Below are 20,880 nucleotides of genomic sequence, written 5' to 3' on the forward strand. Positions count from 1 at the left end.
ACAACTAAGCAAATGATTGCAAATAATCATCAAAATAATTAGAAAGCTATAGGGATGCCTGGGTGGGTCAGTCCGTTAAGCATCCGACTCTTGATTTCGGCTCAGGTTATGATCTCGCGGTTCAGGAGATTGAGCCCTGTGACAGCCTCACGCTGACAGCACGCAGCCTGCTTGGGACTCTCTCCCTCTCTCTCCACCCCTCCCCTACTCAGGCACGCATGTGCGCACGTGTTCTCTTTCTCTCTCAAAATAGATAAACATTAAAAAAATAATAATTAGAAAAGTGTAAACTGCCAGATAAGAGAAATAGTGCTATAGGAGTATGTAAAATATGCAAATAATTTACTAAAGGTAATCAAAAGTTCTGGTTAAAGCAAACGTTACTCATCTCTTTCATACTTAATTGACATCTAACATCCTACAATACAGAAAAATATAAATTCTTGCTTTTTGAGAAATCAGCCAACATTATGATCTTGTTCTACAAATGTTTTTCTTTGGAAAATATAGATATTTGGTAGTCTTAAATTGAAATTCATAGTTTTATATATTTGGGAATAACTCCCCACGAAATGAAAGGCAACAATTTATAATTTTTCTAAATTAAAATCATATGCATTCAGTCTGGTGTGAGCATAACTTCTGCCTAGCACCTCCTACCCCACCCCCATCAATGAATGTACAGTTAGCACAGAAGTGTGACACACATCATCAGGGAGATATAAATCATTTGTGAACAAGGAAAGGGGGGGGTTGTATTGTGGAATGAGGACACTGAAAACTGACTCTCTATAGAGATGCCACTCAAAAGAATACCAGTAACCCAAAAAATAATTTCTTGTTTAGGAATTAAGAAAAAATGTAATATTCAAAAATGTCAGGAGTCCAGTTTGGGAGATAAATCTATTAGATAAGATACAAAAATATTTGAAAATCTATTCTGTTAATAGTTAACGCTCTTTTTTTTTTTTTTTTTTTTTTTTTTTTTTTTTTAAATTTTTTTCAATGTTTATTTACCTTTGGGACAGAGAGAGACAGAGCATGAACGGGGGAGGGGCAGAGAGAGAGGGAGACACAGAATCGGAAACAGGCTCCAGGCTCTGAGCCATCAGCCCAGAGCCTGACGCGGGGCTCGAACTCACGGACCGCGAGATCGTGACCTGGCTGAAGTCGGACGCTTAACCGACTGCGCCACCCAGGCGCCCCAATAGTTAACGCTCTTAATGAGAATGGCTTATTATTTCTCTCTCTGTTAGAAAGCAATTCTCAAACATAAAAAAGCCTCTCTAAGCCATTTTAAAAGTCCTGAGTACTGAGTCACAGCTATTTAAATTATATTTCTATTTTATAGTTGGAAAAGGCTTTGTGACAAGTTTCTGAAAAAATATCTAAAGTCTTTCATTATCTATAATGGACTTGTGGAAAATCAGAAGCACCATTTAACTCAGAAATTCACCATCTCAAGCCTTAAGCTAAAACACTCAGAGGAACTGAGCACAGAATGAGGTCTTCTGGGGCCCAGCATGGGAGAAAGGACCTTGAGGGTAGATATACTTCATTCCTACAGAGAAACTGCCTCTAAAACTTAAATCAGGGAAATACGTGTCTTTATTAATGTTACCATAGTAACTCAATAATCCTAATTCTTGGTATCTCTTTAAGGGAGCACTTAAAGAAGAGGTCAGAGATTCCTAAACAGTTAAACTTTGTCAATAGAGAATTATCTGGATTTCCAGACCAAGAATTGAGAAGATGTCTGTTCTCTATCATATCATAAAAAATAAAGTCTGTTTATATAATGGGTAAAGCAAGTTGCTTACAAAAGAAAAACACATATCCACGATGAGTACAGTTTGGCGGTGTTATGGCCACAATGGCATTATTTTCTTAATATTAAGCAAAGAATGTTTTTTTGCAAAATAGTTAAAAGTAGAATGTAAATGAGCAAAGAGACGGGCTACTAACCACCCTATGTATTTCCCATCAAATAAATAAGCAAAAGCAATCGATCAACTACCTTCAAGTTATTTTTCAAGATCTGATTTTGGAAATAAAGTAGTTTATGTACCCAATGTACTTTTTAAACATACTATTTTCAAAAGAAAGAACATTTGCGGAAAGATTCCTTAACTTAGGATTTCCTTCAAAGGTAATTAAGTATTTTATTACCTCTTTATTTTCTATAGTCCGGGAGAACGGTGTATGTTTATCAAGTTTCAAGATTTTTGAAAACAACGTTTTAGAATCTGAACTTCAGATGTATTCAAATGTCAGTTTACTTTGTAGGTGTTTCCCCCTCTAAGAATACCACTCAAAAGCTCATCTTTGCTACTTCTGAAGTAAATCTAACTGTTCTTTATTTCAAAATTACCTTTTGTTTTGACTTTCACAGCTTTTTGTTGCTTCAGTTCAACACCCAATACATCGTAGAGGGCAGTCAGCTCAATTAGGGCTAAATGGCAAACCTTCTTCATGTCCTGGGGTGCCAGGTCACCAATCTTGGTGGTACCCGTTTTGTCTTTTGGCAGTCTGAAATTCTAAAATAAGTACCATTAATAAAGGTTTATAATATCTAACCCTTTTAGTCAAAGACGACTAAACTGTAACTATACAAAGAAGCTATACTCAAAGTAGTGACAATGAAAGCTATGGCAGAATTTCTATAGTCAGGATGAAGAGCCATCTTGTCATGAGGATGGTCCTCAAACCTATAGCAAGTCAGTATGTGAGGTACAACAGACGATGCGACCAGACTATGTACTAGGAGTACTAATCCTCGTGGCAAAGAGGACAAAAGAGATGGTAAAACTGAAAAAGAACTCTAGTTATTGACTTTTAAGAACCAAGGAAGATTAGAAGACCAACCATGAGTAGGAGGAGGAGGAAGAAAAAGACGATAGAGCCATGAGTGAGTGCTTACAATGTACGAGGTACCCTTTACCTACATTCTGTCATGTGTATTATAGGTATAATGATGTGAAATAAATAATATTTATAATACATATTAAAATATTGTCATAAAAACCCAGATAAGGTAGGTACAGAAGGGCTGTAGAGCACTGGGGTGACAGGGAGAGCAGAAGGGATACTAACAGCATGGACGTTAAAGCCAGAATGACTACCACTCATTTAGCTACTGACTAGCCACTAACAATCTGGCAACTGCTTAACCACGGTTTCTGAAAACGGCAGAAGGGGAGGACAGTGGGGAGGAGGAGGAGGACATAGGTAGAGGGGAGAGGAAGAAAAAGAGAACAGGTAGAGGGGAAAAGGAGAGAAGGAGGGGAAGAAGGCCACCTAGTTCAGTGGGCTGTGGTGGTGTTTAAATGCCTGGCACTTCCCAAGCACCTTTATATTGTCCCTATCATTATTACCTTCACCACTGAATAAATCAACTGAGACTTAGAGATACTACTATCACAGGCAAGTGGTGTTTTGTTATTTCTTGCCTTTCCCAAATATTATCTACGACCTATTCAGCCACTTTTAATATTAAATGCATTAAATATAAGAAAGCACAAAGTAAAAACATGAATTTCGCTAACATATTTAAGACAAATTTTATTCCTACTGTATTTACGGATTACTAAAAACTATGATCATTCTTTGATGGTTTGATAAAAAAAAATGTTATAAAGGTTATATCTTTAGGGTTTATTCTTCACTTCCTCATTTAACGGACAAGGATGTTCAACTGTTCCCTTTTATTCCCTTTACTTTGCTCATTTTTGTACCATGTTATTAACACTTCATGGTCTAAAAACTAGTGCAAAAGACAGGTCTTAAAGCAGCAGTTCTCAAAGTAAGGTCCAGGGAACCAGGAAGTTACCGAATACTCTTTCAAGGCACCTATGAGGTCAAAACTATTTAATGAGTAATACTAAGGCATTACTTTCCTTTTTCACTCCCATTCCCTTATGATTATGTTTGCCAAAGGTGTAAGACAGGTGTTGGTGCAACAGACTGAACACAGATATAGAGGTGAGGACCCAACTGACTTCTACTACAGTGAAGCACTGGAGTGGATAAAATGTAAAACCATGGCACACTTCTTAATAATTTGTTTCAGGGGGTGACTGGGTGGCTCAGTAGAGTAAGCATCCCACTTCAGCTCAGGCCATGATCTTGTGGTTTGTGAGTTCGAGCCCCACATCAAGCTCTGCACTAACAGTGCAGAACCTGCTTGGGATATTCTCTCTCTCTCTCTCTCTCTCTCTCTCTCTCTCTCCCCCCCCCTTCTCTCTGCCCCTCCCACACTTGCACACGTGTGCTCTCTCTCAAAATAAACTTTAAATAAAATCTTTTAAAAAATAATTTTAGAAAATATGACGATTTTTCATAAAAATGTTATTTATGGTAACTGTAATACTGTAAAGTGGATTAATAATTTCCAAATGTCTCAATTTTAATTTCTAATTTGGTAAATATCCATAGGTATAATAACTGATATAGACAAAATCACTACTCTCATAGTATTTGTTGTTTACTTATCAAGAAAAATGATTCCTTAGTCTATGTATTCATGTTTCATAGGCCAAGAACAGAGGTTAGCGACAAACTTCCATGGAACTCAATCCAAAGAAATTCTTCACATTCCAAAATCACTTACGGCCATCCTCATCTCCTCAAAATCTTTCATGAAACCATAATTTCTGTAGAACTATGTGTATGCCTTCTGTCTTGGTTCAGCCACAGCATACTTCTAAGTAGCTGCAAAGTTCAGGGAGCCAACAAATGCTCCAACAATAGGAAATCACAGATTCTTAGCCAGAAGGCCACGTATCTGAGGTTTTGTCAAAGCGCTGGAAGCCATGGTAGTTATTGTCCTCAATACCAACATCCTTCCTGAATAGTGAAACAAAAGCTTTTTGAAGTCCCTCAGTACTTTTTAAGAGGCTAAAAAGGTTATAAGACCAAAATGTTGAAGTTTCACTGTCTTAAAGCATTTCCTCAAACCTACAACTTTTGGAATTGAGCAGCTAATTCCTTTCAAGCAAACTCAACTCCAAGAGAGAACTTTCTATAGTTCTTTATGAGAATATGAAATAAAACAGCAGTAGACATCATTAAATATATAGTCTAAGTGAATTTCCAGCATAAGTGTTAACAGTGCAGTGCATGGGGGCTGAGAACGTGGGGCCAAACCACAGGTGTACAATCTTGTCTCCATCACTTACTAGCTATGTGACCTCTGGCAAATTACATCACCTCTGTGTCACCTCAGCCACTTCATCTGTAAGATGGGAACAACAGAACCTACCTTACAAGGCTGTGGTGAGGATCAAATGGCCCAAGTAAAGACTCAAAAAGTGTTGCGTTATCACTACATTTCTTTCCTACAGCTTTTTCAATAAATTCAAGATTTTGTGCCTTTCCTTTTTGCCTAACTATTACTGTAAGGTAAGAGAAAACATGATAAGGCTAATACTCTTATTTGATAAATGGTTTTTTGATCCTATTCTGCAAAAAGTCCCAATAGGTAGGAATTATTACAGCATATTCTAGGTGGGGACTTGAGACTAAATATGGCCACAAAGCCCGTGCAAAAGAAGGATGCAAATTCAGATCTTCTAGATTCTAAATGCAGTAATAACCATTCTGTTCTGCTCCATTTTCTCTGTCCACCAGAGCATGTGGGGAGGAATCTAGGTGGATCGGTACTGGTATAGGACTGTGAGCCCCTCAAGGGCTCATAGAGACTCATTTCCGTATCCCTACTCTACCATAGGCCTGGCACACTGCAGGGGTCCTGTCCCAGTCTGTTCAATGAATTAAGACACACACCCTACAGGGAGAAAAGCACAGAATCGAGGTCAGTGAGGTACAGGGCCACTGGCTGGATGCTCCCTCGCTGTCCTGTGATTTGTACTGAGCTTCACAAAATCACACAAAACTTGTCACATTTTCTTCAGGCCTGGCCCCAGAGTTCTGCTAATTGCATTGTTTTCTGAAGGGCTGAAACAATCTGATCTACCAATCATTTATTCTTTTTATTCAGTTCTAAACATTTCCTTTAAATCAGTAGCTATTGATCTAATAAGCCAAACACATGTAATTTAATTATTTAAAGAACTAGCCAAGGTAAATGTTTAGAGAAACCTGAAATATTATTAGTTCAAACATTTGATTTACCTAGCAATATATGTCATGAACTTGCTTTTATTTATTTATTTATGTATTTATTTATTTATTTATCATTGTGCTTTAATGAAAGGAGTTAGTTCTTCATCCCAATGTTTAATTCATAGCAGCAGCTTTAAATATTTATGAAGTCCCCTGTCATTTTTGTTTAGTTAATAGACTGGATGGTTCAGTTCGCTGGCTAAGAGAAGGCAACGCAATTTCAGCAAAAGAAAAGCTCTTTGCCTTTTGAAAAATGTGCTTCAAGAATGAAGTGAAATAAAATTTCTCAAAAATTATAAGGTCACTGGTTCTCATGTGTTACTATAAATTAATCAGGTAGCTCTCCCCGACCGCACCCCTCTTTTGCAGACCTCACAATACAAAGGGCTCCTTAGGCACTCCATCAGTAAAGATGGATTTTGATGGACTTGACTTTAATACATCAAGTCACTTCTACCTTCAACTTGGAAAGCAAGAGAATCTATTCTTACCTGGTCAATTTCCACAGATGACTTTTTTTTTTCCTGGTCTGCTAGGAAATACATTTCTTAACGAAGATTTTTCCATGTATAAAATGTGATTTTATTACAGCATTTCATTGTCATTTTCAGAGGATGAATATTTTTCTAGACAAATGAACTTTCAAATTTAGTTTTTTATATTTCAATTTTTCAATTTTTTTAATGTTTGTTTTTGCAAAAGAGAGAGAGAGAGAGAGAGAGAGAGAGAGAGAGAGAGAGAGAGAGAGGCAGGCAGAGTGTGAGCAGGGAAGGGCAGAGAGAGACGGGGACACAGAATTCAAAGCAGGCTCCAGGCTCCGCACAGTCAGCACAGAGCCCAACACAGAGTTTTAACTCACAAACTGTGAGACCATGATCCAAGCCAAAATCAGACTGAGCCACCCAGGCATTCCAATATTTCTTCAATTTTTTTAAATGGAGACCAAATAGCTGTAATTTAACCTTTTCTTGACAATTCAGGACTATAACCCTAAACACCTATTTTTGCATTGTGGACAAGTGTGTCTGCTTTGGCTTTCAGTGTCATTCAATCCTGAAACAACACCTCTTCAATGTCCTCCAGAGTTGTTCCATTCTCCAGCAAACTGCCAAGGTGGGCCTCCATGCCTAGTTTTTGGTATTTAGTATGCACGGAGCTGTGTTACCAGACAATCAAGGTCATAATTCAATAAGAATCCAAAGGACACTGAATAAAGACCTAAGAACTAAATATAGACATGCATTTAGAATAGAGGCTTTACCACAGTTACACTTTTAAAACTATGGATCTTCAAAATTTCAGAATCCTTAATGTTTAGTCTCCAAAGTACGCTGAAGGAGTATTATTAAATTTCTATTGTACATGATGGACCCCACAAGCCAGAATCTTATTGATAAAATATCCCAAGCTACCCTGAACAAGTTGTCACCAGCACCAATACAGAGCCACTTAAACTCACACCTAAATTAAATACACATAGACCTTCAGGGCACATAAAGTGGAATCGACATGGTCCTTCCAGGAAAAACTTGAGCTTCAAAAATTGAGTCCCTGAAGCCAAGCCTTTGCATGCCATATATAATTTACTGTTTCCTTGTATGAAAAACAGGAATTGTAACATCTACATCATGAGATCATTTGATAAATTACAGAGCATATTTTCTGAGATACAGTGGGTACACAAAACAAAGTAGTAGCTACATTTTCAAACTGAAGCCCATGAGAGGTTATAAAACCTGATCTACAAATTTAAGAGGAGAAATCTGAATCTGCTGTGAGAGATCATAAAGAATTAACAAAGACTATACCCAACGTTGTAAGAAAAAAGAAATGAATTAAAAAATGGAAGTCAACACAGAACAATGTATTACATAAAGCTTACTGCTTATTTACAGAAGCAGGGGAGCATGGAGTAGAAATGGTATTTAAGGTTTATCTTCTTAGACACCTGCCTCAGAGTGATGAATATAAATATTCATTCCATCAACCATGCTGAGGACTCGTCAAAGGCTTACATGCCCATGCCTTCTATAAGACATATGGATAAATGGGTATAGAGATGAACAGATGCATATATGCATAGATAAATACCAGATTACATTGACAATAATTATCAAAAGCATGGCATCTTAACAGCTTAAAGGATTATTTTATACATTGTATCTAATGTAAATTCACAACCAGGAAGGACTTAATAATAAAGTTAGAGACTGAACTAGACCCCCAAAGGATGAGTTAAGACTTTCTTGGTAAACAGGGAACAACAAGGAGTCCCAAATAGGAAGGTCATTTTAAGCTTGGGGCACAACATGAATAAAATCAAGAGGGTAGGTAAGCAGAAATGTTAAGCAGAGAATGAAACAAGAAAGGAAGTTTTGTTTTTAAGTCTCTAAAGTAGCTATTAATTTATATTCTATTCCACTTCTGAATGAACAACTTAGAAGTCAACAGTGTCTTCATTTTTTTTTTTAAATTAGACTCTACGGTGTTTCACTTAAAACCCCTTCCATCTGTTGAGATATGGACTGCCCACTACACTGACAGTCTGGGAGTATAGGTCATCTCTTTAAGCCAAAGGATACGTACTCCTTTACTTTTCCCATCAGGTATAAAAACAGATTCTTACAAATATATGATAAAGCCTGGAAACAACTTAGATGTCCACCATTAGGGAAAAGGTTGAATAAATTTTGATGCATCTTCACAATGGAGTAGGATATAGCTATAAAAAAAGAATGAGAAACATTTCTCTATGTTACTATGGAGTGATTTCCAGAATATAATGCTAAGTCAAAAATAACAAAAATTCAGGGTTCAGAAAAGTGTGTATAGTGGGCTACCACTTATCTGAGAACAGAAGGTTAAACCATAAAGTTAAAATAAAAAAGAATTTGCTTAGAAGGTAAATTTACCTGTAAGGGGACAGAGAGAATAGAATGATGGCTCAGAGACAGAAGCCAGACTTTTAATACAACTTGTTTTTAAATTTGACTTCTGGAACATGTAAATACTTTACATGCTTACAAAACGAAATTACATTTCAAAAAAGCAATCCCTAAAAATTGAAAATAAAATGAAACCATTTACTCAACCAAGTGTGCAGTTGGTGGCTTAACCATATGGAGAATAACTATCCTTTGTAACCTAAAGCACAGTAATTTTATCATTACAGTCCTTTTGGGATATATCTCAAGGATACAAACAACTGAAGAGAAGAAAAACAAGTTTAAACTGTTTCCTAGTAATCATATTGTTAATAGCAGCGTTACCATTGTTATTCTGAGAACGCTGTACATTAACTGAGGATAAAACAAACAACTAATTACATGTGTTCTAATTATATCACCTGCTGTATCCTGAGAACGACTATTCTCGGCATGGAAGAAAGAAGATCCACATGCACTTCTGGCCTCTGAACAGGCTTGAAGCAATGACCAACCCACAGAAAGGAATGGTCCTGGTGTCCTGATCATACTTATAAAAGTGTACTTCTACTAAACAGACCCAGGGTTTCTTGCAGGTAACAGAAAATTCTAGGCCTAAAGCAGAAAATATATCACATACGCAGGGGAAATTTTGTCCAGGGTCATGTCATATAGGACTACATCTAGGAGTTAAATTCTATTTTTTAGAAGAAAATTAAAATACAACACATTAATTGGTCACTAGTGAAAGGTGCTAAGGAACCAAAAAAATGACAACTGGTCAATTAAAAGGAATAATTTTAGAAAGTTTTCTTAAAAAAGTATTCAAGTTAATAAATGAATAAAAGAAGAAATGAAAACATCATCCCGTAACCATTAATAAACTAATGGATCCAAGCACTGGTTAGCCGCAGCTGCTGATTTCACAAAAAGAGAAAGACTAGATATTTTGTCTCTTGATATATGATCACATATGAAGTAATCTTGATCAAAAAAAAAAAACCTGAATCTGTTAAATCTATCATCAAATAATTTACAAGAACAAGAAGAACATGAGAAATTGGAGGGGGAAAATTCTCTGTAACTTAATAACCAAGTTTCTTCAACAAATAAATTTTGAGGGAGAAAGGGAAGGAAGAAAGGATAGTGAGAAAGAAGGAGAATAATGAATGGAGAGAGAGGGAGGGATTAAAAATCTTAAAAGACATATCAACCAACTGCAATGCATAAACCTAACTGGATCCGGAATCAAATACATTTGAAAAAACAATCATGAAATGTCTGATATAATTTGAAATTTGAACACTTACTGGATATTTGAAATTAAGAACTGTTAGCATTTTTTAGGTACAGTAATGGTAATATGGACATGTTTATAAAAACCCCGTGATTTTTTAGAACTACATATTGAAATATTTATTGATGACAAAACATTAAGAGATGTGTTTCAAAATAACACACATGGAGCACTGGTTGGGGGTATGGATAGGTCAGGATTAGCCATGGGTTAATGAATGTTGGGGCTAGTAGGGAAGTAATGGGAAGTTCATCGTATTTTTTAACTTTTGCAGGTGTGAATTTCTACAAAATAAATAAATACATTTATTTTTAAAAATATAAGACATTCAGTAACAACAAGAACACTCAATACATGAAGCTTAATTTCTAAATACTATCTGCTACTAAAAGAAACCAGGGCTCCTTGAAGAAACGGAGTCTTTCAAGTCCAAGGGAAGGAAAGTACAAAGTAAGCCTGGAACATCTATCTCATCCTAGAAAGCAAAGAAGTAAAAGAAATGAGGGCATGTTAAAATGACATAGGAACCAGCCTGAAGGGCTCCCACTGGTCAAATTTAGGTATATTTGAACATTAAAGGAAAAAACACAATGATTATTTAACAATGAATTAAAAAAAAAAAGGAATCCATCAGTCCATAGTGATATTCAAAAACAAAGAGAGAAAAGGGAGAGAAAGTGTTACACAAGATTGCCAACCAATCAATATAGAAGGAATTAAAAAATTAGAAAATCACCATTTCTCAAATGCTAGTTTAATTATTGTTTCAGGCAAGGATTACAAATGCATGGGGAAACTGGTGGGCGATTGGTTGTTATTGACAAATGGGATACTCACCCAGTCCCAAGCATAACAAATTAGTACTAATTGCATACAGGAAAAGGTATCTTAATATGGAGATCTGGTGAACATCTTCTTAACTAGGTGATCAAACTTCCGTCACCAATAAAGGGGCCGTGTGACAGCATGCCCCTCTTTTGCTGATGCAATCAGAGACATAAACCTCATCTTTGCAGTAGTTTGGCCAAAAATGTTTAACTTGAATCCAGTCATGAGGAACAGACAAAGTCAGAAATTTGATTTGGACTCTTCAAAAACATTAAAGAAAAAGCAGGGGATGTGATCTACATTCAAGGAAACCAAATGATATGATATCAAATGCAATGTACAACTCTTACTCAAATTCCAGATGGGGGTAGGGAAGGAAGAAGCTATAAAGGACAATATTATGGCAACTGGAAACATTTTAATATGACTGTTATGAAATACAATTATTGCTTTAGTGTTCAACTTAAGTATTATAGCTGTGTTGTTTCGAAGGTCTTTGTTAAGCTAAAACAAAGTGGGGGGGGGTGGTGCCTAGCTGGGTCAGTGGGCCAAGCATGCAACTCTTGATCTCGGGGTCATGAGTTCAAGCCCCACGTTGGGCAAAGAGCTTACTTTAAAAAAAAAAAAAAGCAAGCACACAGCCGATAGCACAACATATAAATAGATAATGTAGAAAGAGGAAAAGCAAAGTTTGTAAAATGTTAACTGTCAAATGGATCTACATGAATCCTGTAGGGTTGTTTGCTGTACTATTCTTCCAACTTCTCTATGGGTCTGAAATTTCCAAAATAAAAAGCTGGTGAAAAATATACTCTCCTATTTAGTGAAATCTGAATAGTGCACTACGTACAAGTAATGGAGCGTCATCACCTCTGCTCTTCTGGGGCTTCTCCTTGGAACTCTCCTTCTGATTGACTGCTTGCTCTGCAAATGATACCTCCAGGTTGATGTCTGTTTCAGAGGCAGGTGCCTCCTCAGGCACCAGTGGGATCAGCTCTTTTTCACCAACAACTAGACTAGATGCCTGGTCTGGGAAAAGAATGACTCAATTAATATTTTTTTTTATTTCTTTTTTTACGTCTTTATATCAACTGTATACAAACCTCTGGAGGAAGTACTATTTATTATAGTCAGTAATTAATGGATATTTTAAAGGCAAAACGTATATGCAAAGAATCCTACCAATGGTGCATGGAGGGTATAGGGAAGGTGAAGACTAGAGTCCATAGTTCAATTGTGGAATCTTTGTTGGAGGTCACAATTCTTAGACCAGGTCAAATTCCAAAATTGATGGATGATCTCAAACTCTGAATGAAAAGCCTCACAAAAATTCAGTAGACTTGAATGGTTTTTTGTTGTTGTTTTTTACACTGGGAGATTAAAAGCAAAAACAAAAAGTGGGGAGGGGGTGGAAAGAGGTTACTTTTACTCTCTCTTAGAACTAGTGATACACCATTTCACTTTCTAACAGTGGAATAGATTCCTGGAAGAAATCTCTTCAACACCCCTCCTTTCCTTTCTGGAATGTTACCTACCTATCAGAGTAAGAATTCCAGAATAAGAGTTGGTACCAAAAACTTACCACAGTGGGAGTCAGCTCTAGAAGTACCTGGTACATGAACTAACAGATTTTGCACCCAATTATATCAAAGACTAGGAAGGTTCTCACAACTATAAACCCTGTCAAAAAAAATTCTGGATATTTGTATCAACATTTCAAGGGTGTATCATAGTTTAACAATTTTTTTGTCCGTTGTTAATCCTCTAGGAAAGAATTTACATTCGAAAACCTCTTTGCTGAAAACACCAGCTTCAAAGCTTTGGGGAAGATAGTTCTAAATTAGACTATTTGGTAAGTTTTTGGTTTAAACACAACTCACATTATAAAAACCTTGGAACCAATGACAGGATTACTGTTATTTTTTTCATTGCAGACTTTTAATTCATAGCAGACAGCTCTGAATTACAAAATAAACTTACACGCTGCATTTACATGCTTATATATTAACACCACAAGGCAACAGAAGGTAAAGTTGATTTAAAATTTTAACAAAGGCATGCCACTTACATATTATGCGTGTTATTAAAACTACTGCCTTCAGAAAACTCTATTTGTAGTCATTTAAATTTTAAAAAAAGTTTGCTTCACCCAGTGGAAAATTAGGAATAAACACGAATCTAGCCTCATTACTTCTGTTTGATAAGCAGGGGAGGCGTCTAGGAGTGTGATCCGCAGTCACAGGACTCTGTTCAGACGCGCCCCCTGCTGGGTTTAATGCTCGACTGTTACTGCCTTGGAATCTGAACAAGAAGTCACATCTTCAGTTTGCACTGGGCCTTGCAAACTACAGAGGTGAACGTGGTAGCATCTCCCAGTTAAAAAAAGGCAGTAAACACTGCCCTAGGCCAATTCCAAAACTAAGAATAAATTTGAAGCTCTTCGATGGTAATTATCTGCTGCTACCTATGGCACATTTACGTATTATTTGTGTTGTCGTTCCAACAGCTTGTGACAATTTTTTAATTAGAATAACTAGACCTTTTTACAATTAATTTTTAAAGTATTAACTGAAATGGCCAAAGCACAATTTTAGTTTTCTTCTCCCGCTGGTTTACACTGTTGTATGTTTTACTGTGAATATGTATATTGGTTTCCTAGGAAACCATTCGGAGAGGGGGGAAAAAAATGATTAGCCATTTTCTTAAATTAGAAGCTACCTTTCCAGAAGCAGAGTGTGTACAGACAAGAATTTTAAAGCTACCCCCTTTTTTTTCTCCTCACCACCCCCATGTAAGAGTTACAACAAACACCACTGCCTCATACACACACACACACACACACACACACACACACACACACACACACACACACAATGTTCTCTGATTTCAAAACTGAGGGGAGAAATTATAATTAAATTGCAATATATTTAAACTATATGAATTTGCTCCAAAATGTGGCAAAAATAAAAGAAATGAATATAAAAGCCTAAGAGATCAAACGGCAGATCAAGTTATGGTAGACAGTAGGAGAAACAGTTTCACGGGTGACAGAGAGACATCGCTACAAGAAATGGGTAGTTAACCAGCCAGTTAAAAGCATCTATGAATCAATGACTTACTCTTAGAAAAGTTAACAGAGAATTCAGAGATAAACCTTTTCACTCTTAAAGTCCTAAAGTGTAAATAGTATAATTTCCTTATTCTCGTTTGGTTGTTAAAGTGAACAATAGCACTGGCTTATAAATATTTGACAAAACTCCTTCAAGTTTTTCAATTGTTCAAAATATCCCAAAGTGCCTTTATTTTTAAAGAGACTTTTCCTTCCTGCATGGTCATCAAGAGAAAATAAGTAAATATGCATATTAACATGAAAGTTTTAAAGTTATTTGGATATTATTAAAATTTCTAAGTGTATGTATAAAAACAACGGGCCTTGTATAAGTTGATGAAAAGAGTAATAATTAGCAGATTAATTGGAAATGGGACAACTCTTGCAACATTAAGACTTCATGACTTTTTCATTTAGGATAAAAATCTTTCGTTGAACATCAAGAAAAGCCCAAGTATGGGAAAACATTTAAAATAGAAAATGTCACTCACACCTTCAGATTTCAAACAGAAAGAGGTCCACTTTCACACTCCAGACAATGTTTTCCATGCATTTCATTCTGAACCTTTCAAGGTTTACATAAAACTGGTTAATTTACTGTCTATCGAAAGAATGTGGCATTGCTCACAACAGGTGGAGTGGTACATACTCAGTGACACGGTGCTACACGTATGACATTACACATACAGTCTTATTATTCTGATCAGAGGCTCTATTCCAGCAAAAGTAGTTGTAATTCAGGCAAGTCGGTCACATTTTACTCAGCTGCTGCAAGCGAGGTGGGAAGTACTCATATAATGAACTTGCCCTCCAGAACTTCTGTTTATATAGCCTACATCACCACCTCTGGTGAGGGGGGGAACCCATCAAGAAAAGACAATGTTTTCCTCAGTGTTCATTGAGCAACGGCCAGTCCCCCTTCCCCAAAGCATCCTCAGCATTGGCCTAAAAGGTTCATCTGTCTCTCTCAATGACCTAGCGCCCTGACAGGCCAGCACCAGCTATTTCTAGCTTGCTTGCCCCTTCAGTGTTTACTGGTACACAGACTTGGGGAAACACTCAGTAATATCATACTGATATTTAAAAAAAATAGAACCAAAGAAATTTCCACGTAACAGCAAGTGCTTTTACAGATATAAATATATAGACGTGTATGTGGCCATCCACACTCACATGCACACACTTATTTACCTATTCATTTATTTTGAAAGGCAGGGGCACAGGACAGAAGTTCTGAGAAAAGTACGGAAAGAAAAATGGAGATACTGGCTGTTCCAAAACTCCAAAATATCCCTTATAATCTGGGACTGACCTGATTGTGATGAGGTCGGGAACACTTCCCAGTCCTCCACAGTCTACCTGATACTCCTCCCCTACTGCTTCCAGTCCAAATACAACACTATTAGTGGCATTAACACTCTTAAAAACATAAACAAAACAAAAGGATAAGTCCCTGGGCTGGAATCTGGCAGCCACAGACCACCTCTGTTAAAGTTTTTAAACAACCCGGTAAGGATTAAATTTTTAAGCTTAATTTAGAATATTTTTTTCTTTTTGCAAATAAGTGAAAAAAGCTATAAATTCTTCCCTGATTAAGCGCCAATGAAGCTTGCCATTTATTTTCATCCATGCCATGGAATTCTAATCCATTTCTGAAATAACAGGTATAGAAGAAAAAAGTAGGAATAGGAGAGGATTATAATGAATTGCCCCCCCAAAATCCTAACTTTTAAGTCTTTATAAACTTTCTGAAAAGGAATCCATTTATGAATTGAGAATTTATGATTTCAGAACAGGACCCCAAGTTCATTGGCTCCACTGACTAGCCGTATGGCCTTGGGAAAGTGACTTCACATTTGCAAACATCAGTTCTGTCATCTGTAAAATGGGTCAAGAACAGTACCCACTACACAAAGTTCTTGAGAATAATAAATTAGGTAAACATCTTCACAAGGTACCTGGCACATGGTAAGCATTCAGGAAAACGGATTATGCACAGAGATGTAGAACAGAGATACACTAACATTTAAAAAAAAAAAAATCAATGGGCGCTATATTCTCAGCCTTATGTAATTACGTACGTGGGCACTTTATACATTAGCATTTTAATAAAATTTGTTTACTAGAATTTGAAGGTGAATATTTTAAAAGGTTATATCTGTTTGTTATGCTAATCAATAGGAAAATACAAGAGAACAGGTCCAACATACCATCTTTTCCTTGATATTTGTTTTCATTTGTTCTGACTGACTGTGATTCAGTGCCATCTGGAGCCTAAAGATAGAAAGTGGGCCATTTAGTCATCTCCAACTCACAACCAGAGAAATGGTATTGTAAATAATTCCATTACTAACCTTTAGAGTATAGGAAACATTCTCAGAACTACAACAACCACAGAAAAAAAGTACTGCGGTTACAATCAACAAGCAATCATCCAACAAATATTTGATTACCCACTTACCAACTTGTAAGACACAATACTAAACCCCATAGGGAATATGAAAAACACGAAGAGTGTCCTTGTCATCAAGCACACCACTACTTAGTTGAAGGGAAAAGGCAAACTTATAACGGAAAAAAAAAAAAAAAGCTGATAATATCCAGTGACAGAGGAGTAGATAAACAATGTGTGATCCATCCACACAATGAAATATAATTCAGCAATAAAAAGAACTTGAGTACTGATACAGGCTACAACGTGAATGAACCCTGAAAAAGTAAAAGGAACCAGTTACAAGCTATGATTCCTTACCTAAGAAATGTCCAGAAAAGGCAAATCATAGAGACACAAGTAGATTAGTGGTTGCTTAGGGGTAAGGAGGGGAATATAGGAATGATTGTTAAATGGGCTTTCTTTGGGGGATAATGAAATGTGTTATAAATGACTGCGGTGATGGTTGTAAATCTGTAAATATCCCAAAATCACTGAATTGTAGACTTTAAAAGGATGAATTAGATGGTGTATGAATTATATTCTGATAACGCTGTTAGAAAACAAAATTACAAGTTGACATGTAGGTAACAATAGAAATTCTTCAAATTAAAAAAAAAAGCTAGTAATAAATGTGAGGTAAATTAAAACTAAATTACCGAAACTAAATATAATACGAGCTCAGATAGTCAAAGGAATGGTTTTTCGTAGGGATTAGGGCAGTGACGCCAGAAGGCTGTAGTCCTCCGAGGGTTTATAGACACCGTCGAACATGGCTGGCTCCCTTCACCAGGAAGTGTGGCCAGGGAGTACTACTTCTTCCTTCCAATTAAAGCTTCAGAAGGAATTCAGGAATCAGGAGGGGAGTCTAGATCAATCATACACAAAGGTGTATCTGAATGAATCATTTTTAAAATAACCATTCTGTTGGATTTGCATCTCTGTTCAGATAAGGTAGCCTTTGTAGTCCTTTCAAACACATTTCGCCTCAGGCTGATAGCCACGAAGATCTTCTCCCCTTCACCTGCTATCTAAGAAGAGTCTAGAAAAGCTCTAGGGCAGATACGTAGCAGCCACTGGTGCACCTCTTAGAGGTTAGAGGTACTCAGGACAGCGTATAGTGACTAGCGCACAAGGGCTAGAAGGGTCACGACGCTACTCCAGTCCCCCTCAGGATAGAGCAAATACCCTCCTCCTTTCTTCGCCGACAAGCCTACAGAAGGTTAGCCCTCCACAGCACAATGAACACAGCGAATAATTCTAATCTTACATATGAACACATATTTTGGAGCATGTGGTCAGAATTGTTTTCCTTAGCAAGTGAAGATAACAGTGCAGATGGTATTCATTTCTGTATTCTATTTCCTAGTGTCAGCAAGGGCTTCATGAGGAAGCATTTAAAATGGAAGGGCTGAATTTGTACTTCTATGAGAACAGAAGAATTGCAAGTGAAGATGGCGGGGCCATGTTTCCTTGAGGAAGGGGGGACATACTTCTAATGGGTGGCAGTGTTCCAATTAAAGGCATGCCGTGTAAGCAAGTTAACATTATTTTAATTTACGTGTGCTATTTCTCTCTTAATGATGCCATCAGATGATACAACCCACCAATTACTATGGACTCAAAAACCATGTGGCTTCGATATTACCAGGAATTTGCTGGGAAAATGCTGCTTCCAGCACCAAGTAGCAACATCCTCTTGGAGACTGGCAGGAATCCCACAGAACATATATTTTGCTTACAACCCATTCTTTCCCCCTCCCCCTTTTTATTTCCTCTTAACTCCCCTAGGGAGGGTTCTTTAATTGGGAAGGAAATATCATAATACCATATTTCCTTACCACTCATTTTCCTACAGCTGGAAACCTAGTCCAGTCCTTCAACTCCAGTGGCTGTCCCAAATAACCAGTGGGTGGTAAGCAAGTGTTTAACTGCCTCACAGCAGCAAGGGACCTGCCTGGAACAATCCAGTGCCCCCAAAACTCCTACCAAACAGACTGGATTTGATCCACAATTGTCCAGGCAAATCGAGTAACAATCTGAACTGTTAAGGATGTCTTGGGAGAATAAAATGTCTACAAAAAGCGAAACAAAAAACAAAACAAAACAAACAAAAAAACCTCTCTACGTGACAGAAAGATACCATAACTACAAGGTACCTGTTTTTGTTTAGAATCGTAGGATTTTTTTTTTTACCCTTTATTTGTAGTATAAATAGAATCTCATGTTCGGGTTACTTGATAACAGAATCATATACGGAAACCCAAATACAGCAGGATACGTAGCGGTTAAAAGCACATACTTCGAAGCCACACCAATTTGGGTTTACTATCTACGGGACATTGAGCAAGTTACTTAAAGCCTATGAGCCTCAGCCACGGAATGGAAATGGTAGTACCTCACTCACAGGACAGCTGTAAGGATAAAATGAAAGAAGGAAAGTAGTTAGCACAGTAAGTGTTCAGCAGTGGTGGCGGCAATTATTACTATTATCGTCAGTGTTCGAGATTCCTTTCGTGTGTCTTCATTCCGACAACCCCCCTGGGTCTTCTAAGACCAGGACTATTCGGCGACACCTAAAAATAATCCAGAGTGTAAATCAACTTTAACCCTAAGAACATCATTTAGCTCAGGTGACTTTTTTTCTTTTTTAAAGCAAGATTTTCTTGATTAAGGAATAGATGATATTAATTTGTCACTTGTGCAAGCTCCTTAGGTCCTCCTGGATGAGTGAAAAACAGCCCCCCAATGGGCTGCTGCTCGAGGCCACAGAGGTCTCTCATGGTCTCTCATGGTCCCCATGCCTCCCCTGATAGCTCTTCATTCATCAGTCCCACATTCTCACCCAGATTCCAACAGCTTCCCTAATAAATTCATCAGCTTGACAGACATTTACTCAAATCTTCTGTGTGCTGGGCGTTGTGTTAAGCACTAGATACAAAGAGGAAGTTATTTCATGTTTCAGGGGTCCTGCTCTCTAATCACACTGCAGTTAGCTCCCTCACCCTCCACTTCAATTCATCCCCAAATAAGGCTGGGAAAAGCACATATTCCTGCAAGAGTTAATAGATAAGGAAGAATCCCTTACCTCCTGCTTTTCTGTAAGTAACAACTGGCAGTCACATTGTCTGAGGGGTCAGGGCTATTCCTGATGCTGCAAGGACACCTAACACAAGGATTTTCGCACTGAATGTTAACTTGTTTACAATTTTTCTGCCCCAGCAGTATGACTCCTAGAAGGACAAGGACCAGGTCTCTCTTGATCACTGCCAGCACAGAGCCTTCATGCCTAGCATATACGCACTCCCTAAGTTTTTAATGATTTGAATGAAACTGGATTGGGTCAGTCAATTCAAAGCAATTATTCCTTTGTTTTAACATCAAAAAAGAAAACCTACTTTTTCTTTGGACTCTGTCTGTTGAGCAAATATGTCTCTGACGTCAGGAATCTGGTACTGTTTGTTTTTTTTCCTCAAGGTCTGGGAGACCGTCTCTACCCGTTTTTGAACAGCTGCTGCCTGGGTCCGGGTCAGTGTTGACAAAAACACCATGCTTTCTTGGGCATCTCCAGCCGACTCTCCAAAGAGATTGGATAAACCAGCCTCCTTAAGCCACTCTTCTTCCAGTTCTCCCTCTAAGACGGTAGAGAAAAATGGCATTTAAGGTCACAAAATATGATAACTTTTACATTTTTTAAGCTCCTCAAACACGCTTACTGACATTCTTCTACCGAAATCAAACCACAGCACTAAGAATCATTATCTGAAACTTGGACAACTGCCATCAACTTCAGCCACAAAGATATCAAATTTCAGATCCATTTCATATATACTCAATTAAAAATTTTAAATGACTTCACATGTGATTAACCTCTATCACTTCTCTGCAGATTAACCAGAGGAGGATAATACTGTTCTCTTTCCAGAGATGAGCAAGCAATGAAAAGATAACTTACTTCCATCAAGTTACAGAAGGAAGGCAATGCTGGGGATATCCATTAAAGCCCATTTCTTGGCTTAAATTCAGCACTGCCCCAGAGTCTAACACTAATTGATGGAAAGGCTGTTTTTTTTCTGTTCACTGTAGCTGACATGGAGTATAGCAAAGAAGGAGAGCATCCAGACACCAGGAACTAAGCAATTTTAAATTTAAGGTTTTAATCCCCCTA

The 20,880-nt window shown here is 37.4% G+C and overlaps 1 protein-coding gene across 2 annotated transcripts in view; it reads right to left on the reverse strand.

Annotated features, from left to right (window-relative positions):
- ARHGAP18 (Rho GTPase activating protein 18) overlaps window positions 1–20,880 on the reverse strand; it is a 123,323-nt gene that overhangs the window by 35,197 nt on the left and 67,246 nt on the right. For both annotated transcript variants that reach the window (XM_047859627.1, XM_047859626.1), the window contains exons 3-6: window positions 20,111–20,346; window positions 16,492–16,555; window positions 12,023–12,201; window positions 2,372–2,537 (exon numbers count right to left, since the gene is read on the reverse strand). In XM_047859627.1, the coding sequence (XP_047715583.1) occupies window positions 2,372–2,537; window positions 12,023–12,201; window positions 16,492–16,555; window positions 20,111–20,346 (645 nt within the window). The remainder of the gene's footprint in view (window positions 1–2,371; window positions 2,538–12,022; window positions 12,202–16,491; window positions 16,556–20,110; window positions 20,347–20,880) is intronic.

Source organism: Prionailurus viverrinus, chromosome B2 (assembly GCF_022837055.1).
Source record: "Prionailurus viverrinus isolate Anna chromosome B2, UM_Priviv_1.0, whole genome shotgun sequence".
NCBI classification, from domain to species: Eukaryota; Metazoa; Chordata; class Mammalia; order Carnivora; family Felidae; genus Prionailurus; species Prionailurus viverrinus.